This window comes from Diabrotica virgifera, chromosome 6 (assembly GCF_917563875.1).
Source record: "Diabrotica virgifera virgifera chromosome 6, PGI_DIABVI_V3a".
NCBI classification, from domain to species: domain Eukaryota; kingdom Metazoa; phylum Arthropoda; class Insecta; order Coleoptera; family Chrysomelidae; genus Diabrotica; species Diabrotica virgifera.
Genome location: NC_065448.1, coordinates 240,698,756 through 240,719,296, shown reverse-complemented (window position 1 = coordinate 240,719,296; position 20,541 = coordinate 240,698,756). Strand labels below are relative to the sequence as shown.

Sequence of the window (20,541 nt, the reverse complement as noted above, 5' to 3'; positions counted from 1 at the left end):
TATTTGACTTCGAAATATTCTATTTGAAATTTGGTGAATATGAATCTATTTTTCATTGGCTATAACTCTGGTTCTACGAGGTCCAGAGATCTAACGCGTACACCATTTTTTTACTTTTTTACAGGCAATATTTTTGCTAAGAACGTTTTTTCGACAAAATACTTACTTTTTGAGTTATTTGCGAAAAAATGTCTAAAAATGTAGTTATTTTGTTGAAAAATGAACAAATTGACTTAACGAAAAAGCTCTATAAAACAAAAGTTACTTAAAATTAGTCAGTTTATCCATTTCCGGACTTATTTTGGACATATATTTTTTCATCCCCAAGAGGAGGTGAAAGTCACCTCCAGGGCAAAAGCACACATCGGCACAATATCACTTTTTTTCTTTGACATGTAAGCTATGCCTATTTTACGTATGCCAAATTTCATGTCAATCCAAGCGGTTCTTTAAAATTTAGAGCAAAAACCGTGAAAGAATGTGCTAATACATAAAATCGAATTTGCGAAAAATGGACATGTGTTGTTTTTCTAATAAACGTGATATGTCCTCAAGTACCTTAACCATTGTTTAATTAATAAGACCACTGTCGATGGAATAATTCATATTTATTACTAATATGTTATTCAATACATTTTACATTCAGTTTTTCTATAACTACTGTCTTTGCCCCGTTGTTCTCTGCCCTACCTGTCAGTCCGCATGGAACATCACCGCAGAACAGTAAGTGCCAGATGGCCATCTCTCTCAGAGCTACCAACTCACTTTAAGCTGTGTTTACACTTAAAACATCCCAACTTATCACCCTCACCCTTAATTTATATCTACCCAAATATGATTAATATGATTATGTAAAACCTAACTGAACAATTTTTTTTTTTTTTTTTTTTGACTTACTCTAGAATGAAATCATTGTATTTCTTTGGCATATTTGTAACGCGTCTGCTTCTACCTGTTTGAGACATATTATCAGATGGATAATCAACAATAATGTTTTGTTCATTATCTGACCTGTAAACTGTATCAGTTGATGATCTGTTGCCAGTGTCTGAAGAAGTAGCCATGTCCAGCAAAACTGGCTCACCTTGGGTTTCCATCGTTAACTTCTCCAAATTTGATTCAGATTGTGTTATACTCTCACCTACCGGATGTACTACGTTTGGTAGTTTTATATATTGAAAGTCATTGTTACTGTCAAGTTCATTTTCCCTGTTGTTTGCAAACTCAGTGCTACACCTGCCTACCTGATTCGTATGACGCTTCCATACCTGACCACTATCTAATCTGCAATAATAAGTTTTCTTACCTACTTTATTTATTATTTTAGCTGCCACCCACAACTTTCGGTTTGTTTCCCTATAGTCTCTTACCATAACCCTTTCTCCTATTTCAAAACATCTTTTCTCCTTTATAGAAATATTTTGCTGTTCTTTACTGGGCTTTTCGGCCATCATTGATATTCTTGTTCGCAATGATCTATTATATACAAGTTCAGCTGGTGACTTTTCTGTTACTGGGTGTTTTGTGTTGCGATATGTTAGTAAATATCTTGATATTAATGTAGACAGTGGAATACCAGAGTTTCTTGGATCATCTAGGGCTGTTTTCAGCTTCATTTTAAATGTCCTGACATACCGTTCTGCAGCTCCGTTGCTGGATGGATGGTAAGGTGCCCCTGTTAAATGCTTAATCCCATTTTTCTTAAAGAATATTTCCATGGTTTTGTCAACTAGTTGAGGTCCATTGTCACTCACACATAACCTTGGTAGTCCCATTCTGGCAAAAACTTCCCTTAGTTTTTCTTGCGTTTCTGCTGCTGTCGCCCTACTCATAGGAAATACCTCTACCCATTTGCTGTAAGCATCCACCAATATTAAGCACAACTTGCTTTTTAATTGCAAAAAATCTATATGCACTCTGTCAAATACTTTGTCCACTTCAGGCCACGGTGAAAACTCTGATGGAGGGTTGTCTCTATTCTTTAAACATGGACCACAACTTTTTACCCTATGCTCTATGTCGGAATCTATTTTAGGCCAGTAAACATATGATCTCGCTAATGACTTGCACCTGACTATTCCAAAATGTCCTGCATGGAGCTCATCGAGGATTTGTGGTCTTAGACTTGATGGTACCACAATACGATGTCCCCACATTATTATGTGCTCATCTAAATACAACTCTTGTCGTTTATGGTAAAATGGCATTATTTCATCACTTAAATGTTTGGGCCATCTTTCCGTTTTAATATACATCTTTATTGCCCTTAAAATGCCATCTTTGTCTGTTTCTTCTCTAAGTACTTTGTTGTTAATTGGCCAGTATTCTATAGACTCCGTGAAATGAATATATGTCATTCCTTCCGCTGGTTCCTCTACTGTTCCCGTAACCTGCACTGGTGACCTTGATAAATAATCAGCTACAGGATTGTTTATTCCCTTGATATGTTCAATACTGTAGTCAAACGATGACAAAAATAAAGCCCACCTTTGTATCCTGTTTGCGGACATTTTAGGGATGCTCCTGTGTTCTCCAAATAATGCAACTAGCGCTTTTTGATCTGTCCTTAATTTAAACTTATTACAGCAGAGGTACTGGTAAAATTTATTTATGGTAAAATGAACTGCTAAAGCCTCTTTTTCAACTGTAGAATATTTTTTTTCTGCTGGCATGAGAGTTCTTGACACACATGCTACTGTTCTCTCCTCTCCCTCTTTAACTTGGCTTAACATGCCTGAAATACCCTTGTCACTTGCATCTGTTGTTACTATTATTGGAAGGTCAGGGTCAAAATAAACTAAACAATTATCTGATGCTATTATATCTTTTATAATATTGAATGCCCTTTCACATTCTTTTGACCAGAAAAACTTTACATTACCTTTTAAAAGCTTGTATATTGGTTCTAAGATCTGGGCAGCCCGAGGTATAAATTTATGGTAATAATTTACTAGCCCTGTAAAAGCTCTAACTTCTGTTATATTTTCTGGTTTAGGTGCATTTATTATTGCAGCAATTTTACTATCTGTTTTCTTAAGGCCTTCTTTTGATATTTTGTACCCCAAGTATTCAACTTCCTCTTTAAAAAATACACATTTTTCTTTACAAACTGTCAGCCCAGCCTTTTCAAGTTTGCTAAGAACTTCCCTCAAGTTAGTCATATGTTCTTCTGCTGTTTCCCCCGTTACTATTATATCATCTAAAAAATTTGTTACATTTTTCATGCCCTTAAAGAGATTTTCAATTTCTCGTTGAAATATACTACTTGCTGATTTTATTCCGAATGGTAATCTTTTAACTGCGTACAAACCCCTGTGAGTGTTCCACGCTAACAACTTACTTGATTCAATATTTAAGGAGAACTGCATATAAGCTAGTTGTAAATCAATTTTTGAAAAACGTTGACCTTTTTTTAGTTTATTCCATAATTCATCAATTTTTGGAAGTGGATATTTCACATCTTCTAAATGTTTATTTATTGTTGTTTTGTAATCCCCACATATTCGTATTTTCCCATTTGATTTTTGAACAAAGACTAAAGGTGTTCCCCAATCTGAATTGTCTATTAATTCTATTACTCCCTCTTTCTCTAACCTATCTAACTCTAACTCTACCTCTTTCGCATAGGCTAAAGGAACAGCTCTGTGCTTGCAAAAAACTGGTTTAGCATTTTCCACAACTTTAATTGAAATTTCCTTATGATTAAAGTTTCCTAACTTACTAGTAAATACGTTTGAAAAACTGTTTATTAGATCTAGAATTTTACTATTACTTACAATTTGATTCATCATTTCAAGCCTAATATTGAAGGCCTTTATCCAGTCTCTCCCTAGAATATTTGCAGAACCTTTTTGAACAACGTATAGCTTTACTGGTATTTTCTTGCTTTTATAGCCCATATCTATTATAAAATATCCCTCTGGTGAAAAGACACTACCTTCATAACTTTTTAGCAACAGATCATCACTGGTTAGCCTAAAATGAGAAAAATTATTTATATATGTTTCTTTTGTGATTGCACTTATACCAGCGCCACTATCAATGATCATCTCATATATTTTGCCTTCAATCTTTACCTGGATTTTAAAGGGATTGTCTACCTTGACTTGTACATGGCACAGATCAACAATTCTTGATTCTATGCTGTCTAATGTATAAATGTCCTCTTCCGCCTCACTATCTATAAAATTAACACTATTTTTATGTGCCAAACAGACCCTAGCCAAGTGCCCAATTTTTTTACATATATTACAAATGTAATCTTTATATTTACAACTATTTTTGTGTTTATTTCCACATATCTTACATTTCGACATCTGATTGACACTTGAATTTACATTGACGTTTGAGCTGCCATGCATTGTCCGCCTTGTCCCATGTTGCCAACCTCCATCCTGTCCCTGCCGACGAACTCGAGAACTCGACGATGACGAAGCTTGCTGATGATCTATCACGTGAACATTTACAGTTGACCTCGAGCTTGTTTTTGAAGCCATAATAGCATTTTCTGTCTTCATTGCCAAACTCACCATCTGCTCCACCGTCGCCTTTTCATCCTCTTCGCATAATCTGTCGAGAATTTTACTAGGACACATACCACTCACGAACTTATTTAGCAGCACTTTGGTTAGATCTGCCCCAAACTTGCACGTAACTGCAGCACTTCTTATCCTAGCATACCAGTCCGCTATTTTTTCCTCAGTTTCTTGCCGCAGGTCAAAAAATGTACATCTCTCTCTCCATGTACTCACTTGACCTCCGTAATGGGTAGCTAATAACTGTGATAATTCTGCAAATGTTTTGGTTTTGGGAGCTTCTGGAAAACATAGATCTCTCAACAAGGTGTATGTGGGTGCACTTACCGAACTGATTAGGATCGCCACTTTAATAGCTTCCTCTTCAACCCCATTTGCCACAAAATGTTGTTCCAATCTTTCTTCGTAAATAGTCCACGGTTGTAAATCTGGAATAAATTCTTCGAACTTTTTGTTCGCCATCTTGATTCACTAACAAAGGTACCGGACATCGGTTTACATAAAACAATTAGTATTTACTTCGTTACCACTTTTATCCTCGTCGCCATTGATATGTCCTCAAGTACCTTAACCATTGTTTAATTAATAAGACCACTGTCGATGGAATAATTCATATTTATTACTAATATGTTATTCAATACATTTTACATTCAGTTTTTCTATAACTACTGTCTTTGCCCCGTTGTTCTCTGCCCTACCTGTCAGTCCGCATGGAACATCACCGCAGAACAGTAAGTGCCAGATGGCCATCTCTCTCAGAGCTACCAACTCACTTTAAGCTGTGTTTACACTTAAAACATCCCAACTTATCAAAACGCTTCATTTGCATTCACTTTATTTGCCTGTAATTGTTTATTTTTCTGTCTTTTTCCTCTTTATTGTTTATATTAATAATGAGCAGTAAAAGTGAAACATTATTGGGTATATAAAATCCTACATTTCATATAAGAAGAGCAAACTCATAAATAATGGCGACTGTGATGAAACACATTTTTTTGTGTTAATTAACTGCCACTTTTATTAGACAAGAACATCAACTTAACTGATTTATAAAGTAAATCGGTGAGAACTTATAAGGATATCAAATTTTTATCGGTCTATTTTTTTTATTTTTTTTAATGTGTATTTTAATTTATGTAACATATCAAGGGCAAAAATGTATATCTTAAACACACTATTAGATAAAGAAAATATTAAATTATTATAACAACGATTGTTAATCTCAAAGTTAAACCACAATAATTGTAAAAAAAAATTATTAAAAAATTTCAGGTCGCGTTTCGACGTATTTCATCTTCAGCTTTATAAAATTACTAGAAGTATATACCTATCTGAAATTCGTAAGAATACACAACTTTAAGAAAAGAGTATACACAATTACACAACATTCTTAATGAAAAAAACTTAACTGATTTATAAAGTAAATCGGTGAGAACTTATAAGGATATCAAATTTTTATCGGTCTATTTTTTTATTTTTTTTTAATGTGTATTTTAATTTATGTAACATATCAAGGGCAAAAATGTATATCTTAAACACACTATTAGATAAAGAAAATATTAAATTATTATAACAACGATTGTTAATCTCAAAGTTAAACCACAATAATTGTAAAAAAGAAATTATTAAAAAATTTCAGGTCGCGTTTCGACGTATTTTATCTTCAGCTTTATAAAATTACTAGAAGTATATACCTATCTGAAATTCGTAAGAATACACAACTTTAAGAAAAGAGTATACACAATTACACAACATTCTTAATGAAAAAAACTTAACTGATTTATAAAGTAAATCGGTGAGAACTTATAAGGATATCAAATTTTTATCGGTCTATTTTTTTATTTTTTTTTAATGTGTATTTTAATTTATGTAACATATCAAGGGCAAAAATGTATATCTTAAACACACTATTAGATAAAGAAAATATTAAATTATTATAACAACGATTGTTAATCTCAAAGTTAAACCACAATAATTGTAAAAAAGAAATTATTAAAAAATTTCAGGTCGCGTTTCGACGTATTTTATCTTCAGCTTTATAAAATTACTAGAAGTATATACCTATCTGAAATTCGTAAGAATACACAACTTTAAGAAAAGAGTATACACAATTACACAACATTCTTAATGAAAAAAACTTAACTGATTTATAAAGTAAATCGGTGAGAACTTATAAGGATATCAAATTTTTATCGGTCTATTTTTTTATTTTTTTTTAATGTGTATTTTAATTTATGTAACATATCAAGGGCAAAAATGTATATCTTAAACACACTATTAGATAAAGAAAATATTAAATTATTATAACAACGATTGTTAATCTCAAAGTTAAACCACTATTAGATAAAGAAAATATTAAATTATTATAACAACGATTGTTAATCTCAAAGTTAAACCACAATAATTGTAAAAAAGAAATTATTAAAAAATTTCAGGTCGCGTTTCGACGTATTTCATCTTCAGCTTTATAAAATTACTAGAATTATATACCTATCTGAAATTCGTAAGAATACACAACTTTAAGAAAAGAGTATACACAATTACACAACATTCTTAATGAAAAAAACTTATACACTTCAAAATACTCATTATAGAGACACTTTTCATTATCAAATTATTGCATTTTATCTATGTGTGCAAAAACGTACGATTATAATAATTATTACTTACTAATCAGATAAGTAAACAACTGATCTAAATCTGAAAAGGTTCCGATTACAGATAACTTCTTCCCTTTTAGTTTATTAAATAAATATGCACAAAATGTACCAACATATACACATACCCAAACTTATATGGAATCACCATGTATTTCAAAGGAATATTTATTTCTTTTGAAAAAACTTGTTATTGTTGCGAAGAATAAAGGTTTTTAGTAAAAATAAACAATTCTATAAGACAATCAAATAGTACAGCTCGGTACGGTATAGGTTATTTGCTTGAGTTGCAAATTGAACGAAAATAAATAAACCAACTTTTTCGTCCAAAAACGAAAATATGCCTCACGTGGGGTCTTGTGGAAATCTTATTGGTCTTGTGGAGCAAGTAATGTTCTCAGAGGGACATAGCTGCAGAGATAGGCGTAACACAGGGCGTCAGTGGCGTGCTGGCCATATAAATGAATCGGTGTAATCACCGAGAGGCCGCGGCCTCTTGAGGCCGGTCAAATAGGTTTTTTTCACAAAAAATTTTAGATGTAACAAAAAAATATTTTTTTAATTTCTATCGAATGTTAATTTTTCTAATAATATTAATAAAACATTTAAAAAAAAATTAAAATTTTTTCAATTGTAAAATAGGTACAGTCTAACACGTTGACGGACATTGAGTCAAAAGTGTAAGCACGTGTTGTGGTACTATATTTATGTATTTTTCAAAGTAGAATATGAATAGGGAACTTGCTGAATTTCTTAATTTGTGGAAACAATGAGTTTTTAACATTTATTGCAAACATGTGGACGACGACCATTATTGTTTAATTCATTTAATATGCATATGACACCGATTTTTTGTCACAACTCGTTATTTTAAAAAGACGTCTATAGACGTTATGTCACATTACATCAATGGAAATTAGACGTTTATAGACGTTCTGTCTGTCAACGTGTTAAGTAGGTAAATGAATAAGACTCTATATACATAAACATAATGCTACAGATAATATTTATTTTCATACATACAAGTATATTTATGGTTTTCCAATTTCCTTGAAATATGTATGTACTTGCAGAATAATAAATGGAAAAACGTCTTGCACATTTTTGACCGAATTATTGGAAGTATTAAAAATGATTTGATCAAGACAAATCGTTTTATGATGATATAAGCACTCTACATCCTAGAAATTTTGATACAAAAAAATGGTATACCTTTAACGGCATTTAAATCATTTATTTAAAAATTAAGAAATTTTTATCCTACCATATCTGCGACCGCAATAATTAGAGAAGAACTCGTGGATTTTGCTGATATAAACGGATTGCATTAAAGAATAGGATTTTGCAAAATACTGAAATTATAGAAGATCGAGTTAATGATGAATATGTTCAGTCTACAGAAAATATTAAGGATGATATCATTAATAATCAACGTGAAGTAACAAATAAATGACAATGTTGTTGATACCGTGAAAACTTCATCTCCGTGTGGTACTAACAACTGTAAAGACTGTATAGCTTGCTGTTATGCTGTTTTGCATAAGTACAACTTATATCAGTGTGCTTATCCAAATTTAAATACTATATAAGCATTTATTAATTCTTTCAGTATCTTGCGAAAGAAGCTTTTGAAGGTTAAAATATATAAAAAATCGGTTAAGAAGTACTTTAACACAAGATAACTTGGAAACATTTATGCTAATGGCTATAGAAAAAGAAGCTTTGTATGAGCTTAAAAATAATGAAATAATAATCGACGAATTTGCTCAAAAATCTACTTTATTGCGAAAATTGTTTATCGAGAGTTAAGTAACTATTTTATAAAATAATTGGAAAAGAATGTTTAGATTATTGCGTTGTATTAACATCTTAAATATTGTTACGTTAAAGTATTTTCACTGTACTTGTATTTTGTACTCTCTTGTATAATTGATTTACTAAAATTGAACTTAATACATAATTGAAAACTTATTCAAATTTTATTTTATTTTTATCTTAATTACATTACATTCATATTATATTTATTCAGGAAATTACGGTTTCTACCTTATTGCATACAATATTGTCATACATGTCATTCATTATTTGTAAGATTGCTTATTCTTAAAAAAAATACAGCAAATTAAACAAAAAATCATTGAATTCGAAGTTTTATGTTTGATTTAAAAATAATTTTATATATTTTTTTATTTTATAATAACGAATAAAACATCCTGATAATATAAGGTAAACTAAGGATGGGAGGCCGCTTTTCTATAAAATCACCGGGCCGCTTAAAAAGTTCCAGCACGCCACTGCAGGGCGTTCTGTCCAAAACCTATGCTAGGTAACAGGCACTAGGAAAGCTCAAAAATAAAGCAAGGGAAAGTCGCTCAAAAGTAATAACGGCTTGCCACGATCGTTTAATTGTCCAATCATCTGGAAGACACCCAACCATTTCTCACATACAGCTCCAAAGGCAGCTTTTTTAAGCTGCAGCTGTAATTGTTTCAGTTGAAACGATAAGAATAAGGCAAGCCGCACACCAAAGAAACATGAAACGAAAAACATGAAACATGAAACCTAAAACATGTTTCATGAAAATAAAACACTGCTAAACGAATCTCAAAGTCCGCCTACCAATGAAACGAGAGTGATTCATGCTCATGACACATTTTTATTTTCGGAGAGTTTCATAAATGGCCGGACATATATTTGTTTAGCAGTGGTTTATTTCCATGAAACGTAATTTACGTTTCATGTTTCTTTGATGTGCGGCCTGCCTCATGCAACTTTTTGCATTCGATTAGAGAGAGTGTCAGGCAACTTTGTGAACTAAATTCATCTAGGGCAAAAATTTTTGTGCATAAGAAAATGCATTTTAAAAGTGCATCTCGAAGAGGAAAAATGAAAAATTTAGAACTCGGACAATATTGATGGAAATGAGTTGAATTTTTATAATCGGGGGTTTTGGGGATCGCTGAGTACGAATTTCATATCGGCGATGGTCTCCAATGTACCTGGTGCCAACGGTGAAACTCTTCGCCTAGAGTTTTACGTTATAATCATTAAAAATCGGACAATATTCATTACTCGGGGGGTTTTTGGGGTCGCCGGCCACGAATTTAGTGTTGGCGATGGTCTCCAAGATACCTAGTGCCCAGGGTGGAACTCGTCACCTGGAGTTTTATGTTATAATCGTCAAAATCAGTCAATAACCATTACTCTGAGGGTTTTGGGGGAAGCTGAACAAGAGTTTCATGTGGTCGATGATCTCCAAGATACCTGGTGCCCAGGGTGGAGCTCGTCGTCTGGAGTATTATGTTATAATTTTTCCAAATCATTAAAAAACCATTACACGGGGGGTTTTGGTGGTCGCTGAGCACGAATTTCATGACGGCGATGGTATCCTTTGTACCTGGTGCCCAGGGTAGAAATCGTCGCCTGGAGTTTTATGTTATAATCATTTAAAATCAGTCAATAACCATTACTCTGAGGATTTTGGGGGCCGCTGAACAATAATTTCATGTGTTCGATGGTCTCCAAGGTACCTGGTGCCCAAAGTGGAACTCGTCGTCTAGAGTTTTATGTTATAATTATTACAAATCATTTAAAACCATTACTCGGGGAGTTTTGGGGGTCGCTGAACATGAATTTCATGACGGTGATGGTCTCCAAGATACCTGGTGCCCAGGTTGGAACTCGTCGCCTGGAGTTTTATGGTATAATCATACAAAATCAGTCAATAACCATTACTATGAAGGTGTTAGGGGTCGTTGGTCATCAATTTCATGTTGGCGATGGTCTTCAAGATAGGTATACAATAATCTAAAAAATACGTGTTAAATTAAATGTTACTGCACGTATTCATAATCAATTTATTTGTATAATATAATGAAAAAATTAATAAAAAAGTAAAACAAAATAAAATAATATGTTTACTTACTTGAAGTTACACAAATTTCTCTCTTCCGCAATTTCGAAAACCAAAATTATAAAACAGCGCAGCTATAGAGTGTAGATAATGAAAATTCCTTTAATACCAATCTTAAACAGCTTGATATTACCTATAATATTATTATTTATTCTGTAATTAACAAAACTCATAAGTATAAAATATATGACTTTTTCAAAACACCAACATTAAAAACTTACTTTGCTTTAAATACGGTATCACTTTTTAGATGTTTTGTTATAATTAATTAAAAAATTTTAAAAGAACAGAACTTCATAAAAGTGTAGCTTGGAGGTATTCACATATATACTATGCTTTGTTTTTAAACCAGGAGCAGTAAAATAAAAAGAGAGATTCACACCGAAAGAATGTCAATAGAAAAATCACCATATACAATCATCTTCTTTTTTGATTGATCATATCGGCCTTCGACGGTAATCCATCAATATTATATTATACTAATACGTCGCTAAAGAGTTCTAAAAACCACTGTTTTTTATATAAAAGCAGACTAGAAATCTAAAAATTAAAATAATACCGCAGAAAACACAAAAAATCGCTGATATTACTTAATTACCCTTGAAATGCCTACTATGTCAAAATTCCATAAATGTCATTAGTGTTAAAATTTAACGACAACTGCTTTAAAAGCGACAAAATTTTAAAATAATTTTTAAATAAGTAATTTTTTAGGATATAATAGAAAAGTGTTTTTAGAAAAATTATCAATGAAAAATATATTTAGCGACCCCCAAAACATCGAAGTAATGGATATTGACTGATTTTGAATGAATATAACATAAAACTGCAGGCGACGAGTTCCACACTAGGCACCAGGTACTTTGGAGACCATCGCCGACATGAAATTTGTACTCGGATCCCAAAAACCCCCGAGTAATGGTTATTGACTGGTTTTGAATGGTTACAACATAAAACTCCAGGCGACGAGTTTCACCCTGGGGCACCAGGTAACTTAGAGACCATCGCCGACATGAAATTCGTACTAAGCGACCCCCAAAATCCCCAGATAAATGGTTTTTCACTGATTTTGAATAATTATGACATAAAACCTGGGCACCAGGTATCTGGGATGCCATTGCCAACATTAAATTCGTGTCCGGCGACCCCAAAAACCCCCGACTAATGGATATTGACTGATTTTTAATGATTATAACATAAAACTCTAGGCGACGAGTTCCACCGTGGGCACCAGGTACTTTGGAGACCATCGCCTATATGAAATTCGTGCTCAGCGATCCCCAAAACCCCCGAGTATAAAAATTCAACTCATTTCCGTCAATATTTCCCAATAAGTTCTAAGTTTTTCATTTTCACCTCTTCGAGATGCACTTTTAAAATGCACTTTCTTATGCACAAAAATGTTTGCCCTAGATGAATTTAGTTCACAAAGTTGCCTGACACTCTCTAATCGATTGCAAAAAGTTTCATGACGATTCATCTTAATGCACAAAATTCCTAGGTTTTGGGCATTTTAGTGCTTCGTTGCTTCGTCTATAAGAAAATCAGATAGTACAGCTCGGTACGGTGTAGGTTATTTGCTAGAGTTGCAAATTGAACGAAAATAAATAAACTAACTTTTTCGTCCAAAAACGAAAATATGCCTCATGTGGGGTTATATAACGTACAATGGAGAAATATTGTTGGTCTTGTGGAGCAAGTAATGTTCTCAGAGGGACATAGCTGCAGAGCTTGGCGTAACACAGGGCATTCTGTCCAAAACCTATGCTAGGTAACAGGAACTAGGAAAGCTCAAAAATAAAGCAAGGGAAAGTCGCCCAAAAGTAATAACGGCTTGCCACGATCGTTTAATTGTCCAATCATCTGGAAGACACTCAACCATTTCTCACATACAGCTCCAAAGGCAGCTTTTTTAAGCTACATCTGTAATTGTTTCAGTTGAAACGATAAGAATAAGGCAAGCCGCACACCAAAGAAAGATGAAACGAAAAACATGTAACATGAAACGTAAAACATGTTTCATGAAAATAAAACACTGCTAAGCGAATCTCAAAGTCCGCCTACCAATGAAACGAGAGTGATTCATGCTCATGACACATTTTTATTTTCGGAGAGTTTCATAAATGGCCGGACGTATATTTGTTTAGCAGTGTTTTATTTCCATGAACATGAAACGTAATTTACGTTTAATGTTTCTTTGATGTGCGGCCTGCCTAAGAGTTCATGCCAAGAAGTATATAGCAGGAGACAGTTATGGGATCCCGAGTTATCCAGACAGCACAAGATTGTTCGCCTAAATTGGTGTCTGCACCACCAAAACTGGCACATTGACAAAATGTGCTATTTTCAGAAAAAGTCAGGATTTGTGTAAAATCAGATGACCGACGAAATCGTGTACTTAGATGTCGAAGAAGACAAGCAAGAACAAAAACTGTCAGATCTCCTCCCAAATAAAAAAGGGAAAGTGTAATGGTCTGGAGAGGAATTGTGATCTGTAAAAAAACTCCTTTAATTTTCATCCAATCAACTTTAACTGCTCACAGGTATGTTGATGACCTGTAGTTAGGCTCTGGAGAAAAGCTCGGTGCAGCAGGAGAAAAAGAATGTTTTTAAATATCTAAATAAACAATTTTTGTGCTATATATTTTTTATTGTATTATACTCCTGTCGCCAGGGAGGGGGGATACAACGGCTTTCTTAATTCAGATGGACTTACCCAAGTTTTTTTTTATGTATTTTGGCCCGTAGAACACGAATTTTTTGGGTAACAGTTGATCCGGATGTCGATAAGATTATTATAAACAAAGAAGTTGAGGAATTACATAACAGCGATTTCTCGCAAAACAAAACATTTTTTTGTATTTTTTGGGTCATTCTAACCAAAAAATGTTCCTACAAGTTTTTTCGTAGGATGCATAGTTTTCGAGATAAACGCGGTTGAACTTTCAAAAAATCGAAAAATTGCAATTTTTGAACCCGAATAACCTTTGAATAAAAAATAAAATAGCAATTCTGCTTACCGGCTTTAAAAGTTTGAGTCAAATTATATCTGTTTTGAATATTTGCATTGCTAAAAATTTATTTTTTGATTGTTAAAAAAAGCTATAAACACATAGTGTTTCCGTGCCTAATACATGCGTTTTAACGCATGCTACGTAGAAATAGCCCCGCTTGTACTTTTACCTCTTCTACCTACTCGTTCGATTTTAAATGAGAAATCATTGAAAACATCACTCAAGCACTAGGTGTTTATAGCTTTTTTTACCAATAAAATAATAAATTTTTAGCAATACAAATAATTAAATCCGATATAATTTGACTTGAACTTTCAAATGAGGTAAGCAGAATTGCTGTTTTATTCTTTAATCAAAAGTTATTCGGGTTCAAAAATTGCAATTTTTCGATTTTTTGAAAGTTCAACCGCGTTTATCTCGGAAACTATGCATCCTACGAAAAAATTTGTAGGAACATTTTTTGGTTAGAATGGCCCAAAAAATACAAAAAAATGTTTTGTTTTGTGAGAAATCGCTGTTATGTGATTCCTCAACTTCTTGGTTTATAACAATCTTATCGACATCCGGATCAACTGTTACCCAAAAAATTTGTGTTCTACAGGTCAAAATACATAAAAAAACTTGGGTAAGTCCATCTGAATACAGGAGGCCGTTGTACCCCCCTGGCGACAGGACTAATTATATAAATATTCTAAAATGATACATTTATGCACTACAGTATCAGTCTAATCAAAGATTTTGTATGTAAGAACAAAACCAACACTTAAGAATTTTATGTCATAAGATATAAAGGACTTCTACTCATATTTGCTCTGTTAGGTCATCTTTATATTAATTTTTTTAAAGTGTGGTGTCATATACGTTCTTTCAGTAAAGATTGACGACTTTATGATAAGATAAATTGTGATACATTCTAACTTTTAATTATTTTTCCAGTACAGGAATGTTGGAAGAAGTGACTAAAAACACAGCTAGGAATATTACAAATGGCATTTTACTACAAGTTTGTGATTTGCAAAAAGTGGAGAAGTGCGACAAATCTAAAGAAAAAGAAAAAGACGCTTCACCTGAAAAAATGACGAAAAAGGGTAAGTCATCTGGAATATATTTTTTAATTAATATTTTATTTTTATTTTATTTACAAAGCTCAACAGACTTTGAAGGTCTAGGGCTAAAATATAATTAAATACATTAAATACAGGGTGTAACAAAAGTACAGGTTATAAATTAAATCACATATTCTGGGACTAAAAATAGTTCGATTGAATCTAACTTACCTTAGTACAAATGTGCACAAAAAAAAAGTTACAGGCCTTTGAAATTACAAAATGAAAATCGATTTTTTCGAATATATCGAAAACTATTAGGGATTTTCTATTGAAAATGGTCATGTGACATGAATTGGCAATGGACATGAAAATGGACACTTTTATGGCAGAAATATCTTAAAAAATTTATAGTGAAATTTGTGCACCCCATAAAAATTTTATGGGAGTTTTGTTCCCTTAAACCCCCACCCCCAAACTTTTGTACACGGTCCAATTAAATTACTATTGTGGTACCATTAGTTAAACACAATGTTTTTAAACTCTCTTACTACTTTTTCGAAAAGCCAGTTTTTATCGAGATATTTTGAATAATTGTCAAATCTACCACATATTTCTTTATGGTTAAGTACGATTATTGTACATAGAGACCTGGTAATAATATGAAAATTTATTTATAATTTACATTTTTAGGTATATTTTGAACCATATTAAAAAAGAAGCCACATCTCGATAGCCTTATCGAAAAAATTCTAAGAAGCAAAAAAGTTTTAAAAACACTATGTTTAAAGATCTGGATCCCGCGTACCAAAAAAATGTTGATTAATAGCAAGCTGAAAATTTGTTAATACCTTAATGGTGTCTAGTCGGACAAACTTTGATTTATGGGAACACTGGAACAGGAGAAGTTTTAATTGTGGAACATTATTTTAATTGTGGAACTTGTCATCCTGACAAGTTTATGATTGTGAAAACTAGCAGGTTGTTTTTAAGTTTATTCGATAGCAAACTTTATATAAATATATGAAAGAATGTTTTTCCGACAAATATGTTGAGCATTTTAATAAGTCTAACACGTAGAACATGTCCAATGACAGGAATTATATTGGTGATATATAGCAGTCTGATTTTTGCATGAGAGTTTAATGAAAAGATAACAAATCAATTGGAAGTCCTGTCCGACAAAATACATGAGGCGTTTTCATAGTTTGACATTCGGAGCCGGTAACCTGTTCGAAAATTAAAACTTTCCCTGTTCCAGTGTTCCCATACATCAAAGTTTGTCCGACTAGATACCGTTAAGCTATTAACAAATTTTCAGCTTTTTATTAATAAACTTTTTTGTGGTACGCGGAATCCACGCCAATAATGGTACCATAATATAGTTTAATTGGAACGTACACAAACATTTGGGGGCTTAAAGGAACAAAACCCCCATCAAATTTTTATGTAAACATATTAAAAAAGAAGCCGCACCTTGATAAACGGGATTATCGAAAAAATACTAAGAGGCAAAAAAGATTTAAAAACATCGGTATTCACACCTACCAGCAAGTATTCAGTGTATCGACTGCGCCTATAAGGATTGCTTTCACCGCAACTCTGATGACAAAATAAGCCGTAATAGCTTATGGTATATATAGCTACCAGAGAGCGTTAAAGGGTTAAGTGATTTTTTAATATGTTATAGACTTATTCTTTAACAATATCGTTGTAATACTATTGTTGATAAAAATGTAAACTGCCATTGTATACCGGGTGACATACAATTAAGAATTTTATGTTCACCATTGGCGGGTATACGAGTAATATTACCCGTGTATGCACGCCAATGGAGAATATAAAAATTCCTAATTGCATATCAAAAAATGCGCAATAACTGTCTCTTAAAACTTATCAAATTTAATTTGCATATCTCAACCGGTTTCAGAGCAATAAATAAATCGTCAGTTTGTAAAAAAAAATCAACATCCCGTATCTCGAAAACGAAGCAAACGCGGACATATGTCTATTAAGCAAACGGTTATTATTTTTTTTATGCAGAATTACCCCTTAAAGTTTGTCACACTTATTTAGAAACACGCTTATTAATAAAGAGCATAGCTAGTTGTTAAAGTACCTAATTTTTTTATTATCCAACATAAGCGAATGAATCAAAAAACAGAATGTTAAGAAAATCTGGGGATATAGTTAGGTTTTAATTTCAGTATTTTATAAATGCTAGAATATTCCAGAGGGTGTGTTGAACTTTGCGAAACAAACACAGTTTGATTGGTAAACCCGGTATACAATGGCAGTTTATCTTTTTAGCAACAATAGTATTACAGCGATATTGTTAAAGAATAAGGCTATAACATATTAAAAAAATCCCTTAAATCGGACAGGAGGTTTAGGAATTTTGAGATATCAAAAATGACCCATTTTGTGAAGTGCCCGTTTTTAGTGCCGGTGAGGTATAATAAATTTTAATTAATAGTCTGTCGATACTACCTACTCTTGTTTTATCGTTTTGGTTATTGTTTTGTTATTTTTTCGTTAATAATATCATCATAATATTATTATCTAAAAATGAGTAACATCCATATTAAAAATATTTACTATACTTTTTATTTGCTGGGTAATATCGATCGTAAGTTGAGATAGGCTGTGATTTCTAGATAAGTAATTCAATTAGATGACTAAACTTTTTTAATCAAAATAGTGATAGTTTCATTGTCACGAAATACTTAATGTAAGAAATATATTTTGTAATTATTTTTTAAGATTTTATTGGTAACATATTGAATTAAGGTAATCTTAATAGATCTCTAGTTGATAAATTTTGAAAGCTTCTACATATCAGTTTAAAAAAAATTAATTATTTTAAAATAATATTTTATCTCCTTGTCTGATGTTTCGCCACAAATCTGGTTTTGATTTGAAACGTCTTGGCAGATAAACATTATAATTATTTCAACGAAGTCTTACTACCCAGTCAAGGAATAAAAAACCGAAAAAATCGTATAGATGTATTTAAAATGTTCTAAAACGTATATATGAGGGGTAGCTGGTGACAACTCTGTAAACAATACAGCTAATTTTGCTTGTTTTTATTTTATTAAATAATCGTGTACAGTGAAAAAAATATTTTTTGCGTATAAAACATTTTTTATACATTTTAGAGAAATATAGTTCAAATAAATGTTGTAGATCCTAACAAGTTTTTTAATTTTGAGAGTTTACAAATTAAAATACATAAACAATTGACCGAGATATGTTGCAAAAGCCCTTATTTTTTCAGTATTTTATAAATACGTTTAAAAACCTTGCTTTTTGCATAAATACATATAAGTTTAGTCATAAAATTTAGATCTTTGAACCTATTTGAACCCTGATCTTTGTTCATGAACCCTCTGATGGGGTTATAGAACTTACAACGAGGAAAGATTATTGGTCTTGTGGAGAAAGTAATGTTCTCAGAGTGACAGCTGTACAGCTAGGCGTTCTGTCCAAAACCTATGATATGTAACAGAAACCAGGAAAGCTCAAAAATGAAGCAAGGGAAAGTCACCAAAAGTAATAACGGCTCTCCACGATCGTTTACTTGTCCAATCAGCTGGACGATATGCAACCATTTCTCACATGCAGCTCCAATGGCAGCTTTTGGATGCTACAGGTGTAACTGTTTCAGTTAAGAACGATAAGATGAAGAGTTCGTACCAAGAAGTATACAGCAGGAGAATATTCTGGAGGGAATTGTGATCCGTAAAAACTCCTTTACTTTTCATCCAATCAACTTTAACTGCTCACAGGTATGTTGACAACCTGTAGTCAGGCTCTAGAGAGGTGCAACAGGAAAAAATTTAATTTTATTGCATGATAATGGACTTCTTCATACCATTAGAGTGACTATAGACATCATTGAAGCAGAACGTATCTATTGTTTGGAGTGAACCACTTGCTCACCCGAGCTAATCCTATAGAGTATTTGTGGGATATGCTTAAAAGAAAAATTAGAGCTCGCCGGGATAATCCACAAAACACCGCACGACTAGTACAAGCTGCTCTTAAAGGATGGAGCAACCTACCACAACAAAATGTTGATAATTTGATTAGGAGCGTGCCCACGCAAACTGAAGCTTGCATAAGCACTAGAGGTGATAACACTGACTACCACAAAATACAAAAAAAAAATAAAAACAATTTAAACATTATTCGTTTTGCATTGAAATTTTGTATGCTATTGACTTTAAAACAACTACTTTCAATTTATTTGTTAAATAATTTATTGTTTTATTTAATTGTTATGTTTTTGTTATTAAACTGCTTTAAAATAAATATTGTTTGACTTCGTGTGTTCGTTTTTTTAAATTCGCACGAAATACTTAGTAAGAAATATCAGATGATTCCATATAAGTTTGGGTATGTGAATAGAATAGAATAGAAATATGCTTTATTGTCACTGAAAATTATACAATTTTATAGACAAAGCTTAACATAGATTCACGAAAAAGATATACATAACAATAACAAATACAATTTTATAAAATTAAATAAATCGTCAATAAAAAAACTATAAACAATTTAAAAAAGTGAAGTAAAAAAACAAAAACCAATATATTGCAAAATTACTATAAATTGCAAAATTTAACATACAACATAATATAATAAAACACAAACAAAGGAACTAATAAGTTTAAGCTGCTGTATGTGACACCCAAATATACAGGGTGTAACAAAAATACAGTTCATAAATTAAATCACATATTCTTGGACCAAAAATAGTTCGAATGAACCTAACTTACCTTAGTACAAATATGCACATAAAAAAAGTTATAGCCCTTTGAAGTTACAAAATGAAAATCGATTTTTTCGAATATATCGAAAATTGTTAGAGATTTTTTATTGAAAATGGATATGTGGCATTCTTATGGCAGGAGCATCTTAAATAAAAATTATAGTGAAATTTGTGCTCCCCATAAAAATTTTATGGGGGTTTTGTTCCCTTAAACCCCCCCAAACTTTTCTGTACGTTCCAATTAAATTATTATTGTGGTACCATTAGTTAAATTCAATATTTTTAAAACTTTTTTGGCTCTCAGTATTTTTTCGATAAGGCAGTTTTTATCGAGTTGCGGCTTCTTTTTTAATATGTTTACATAAAAATTTTATGGGGGTATTGTTCCTTTAAACCCCCCAAATGTTTGTGTACGCTCCAATTAAACTATTACTGCGATACCATTAGTTAAACAAAATGTTTTTAAAACTTTTTTGCCTCTTTGTATTTTTCCGAGAAGGCAACTTTTATCGAGATATGGCTTGTTTTTAAATACGGTTCAAAATATACCTAAAAATGTAAATCATACATAAATTTTCATATTTTTACAAAGTCTCCAT

The 20,541-nt window shown here is 32.2% G+C and overlaps 1 protein-coding gene across 3 annotated transcripts in view; it reads left to right on the top strand.

Moving 5' to 3' along the window:
• The window catches only part of LOC126887422 (aquaporin AQPAe.a-like), a 214,594-nt gene that overhangs the window by 108,865 nt on the left and 85,188 nt on the right, over positions 1 to 20,541 (top strand). For all 3 annotated transcript variants that reach the window (XM_050654937.1, XM_050654939.1, XM_050654938.1), the window contains exon 2: positions 15,056 to 15,207. In XM_050654937.1, coding sequence (XP_050510894.1) covers positions 15,063 to 15,207 — 145 coding nt within the window. In that variant the 5' untranslated portion in view covers positions 15,056 to 15,062. The remainder of the gene's footprint in view (positions 1 to 15,055; positions 15,208 to 20,541) is intronic.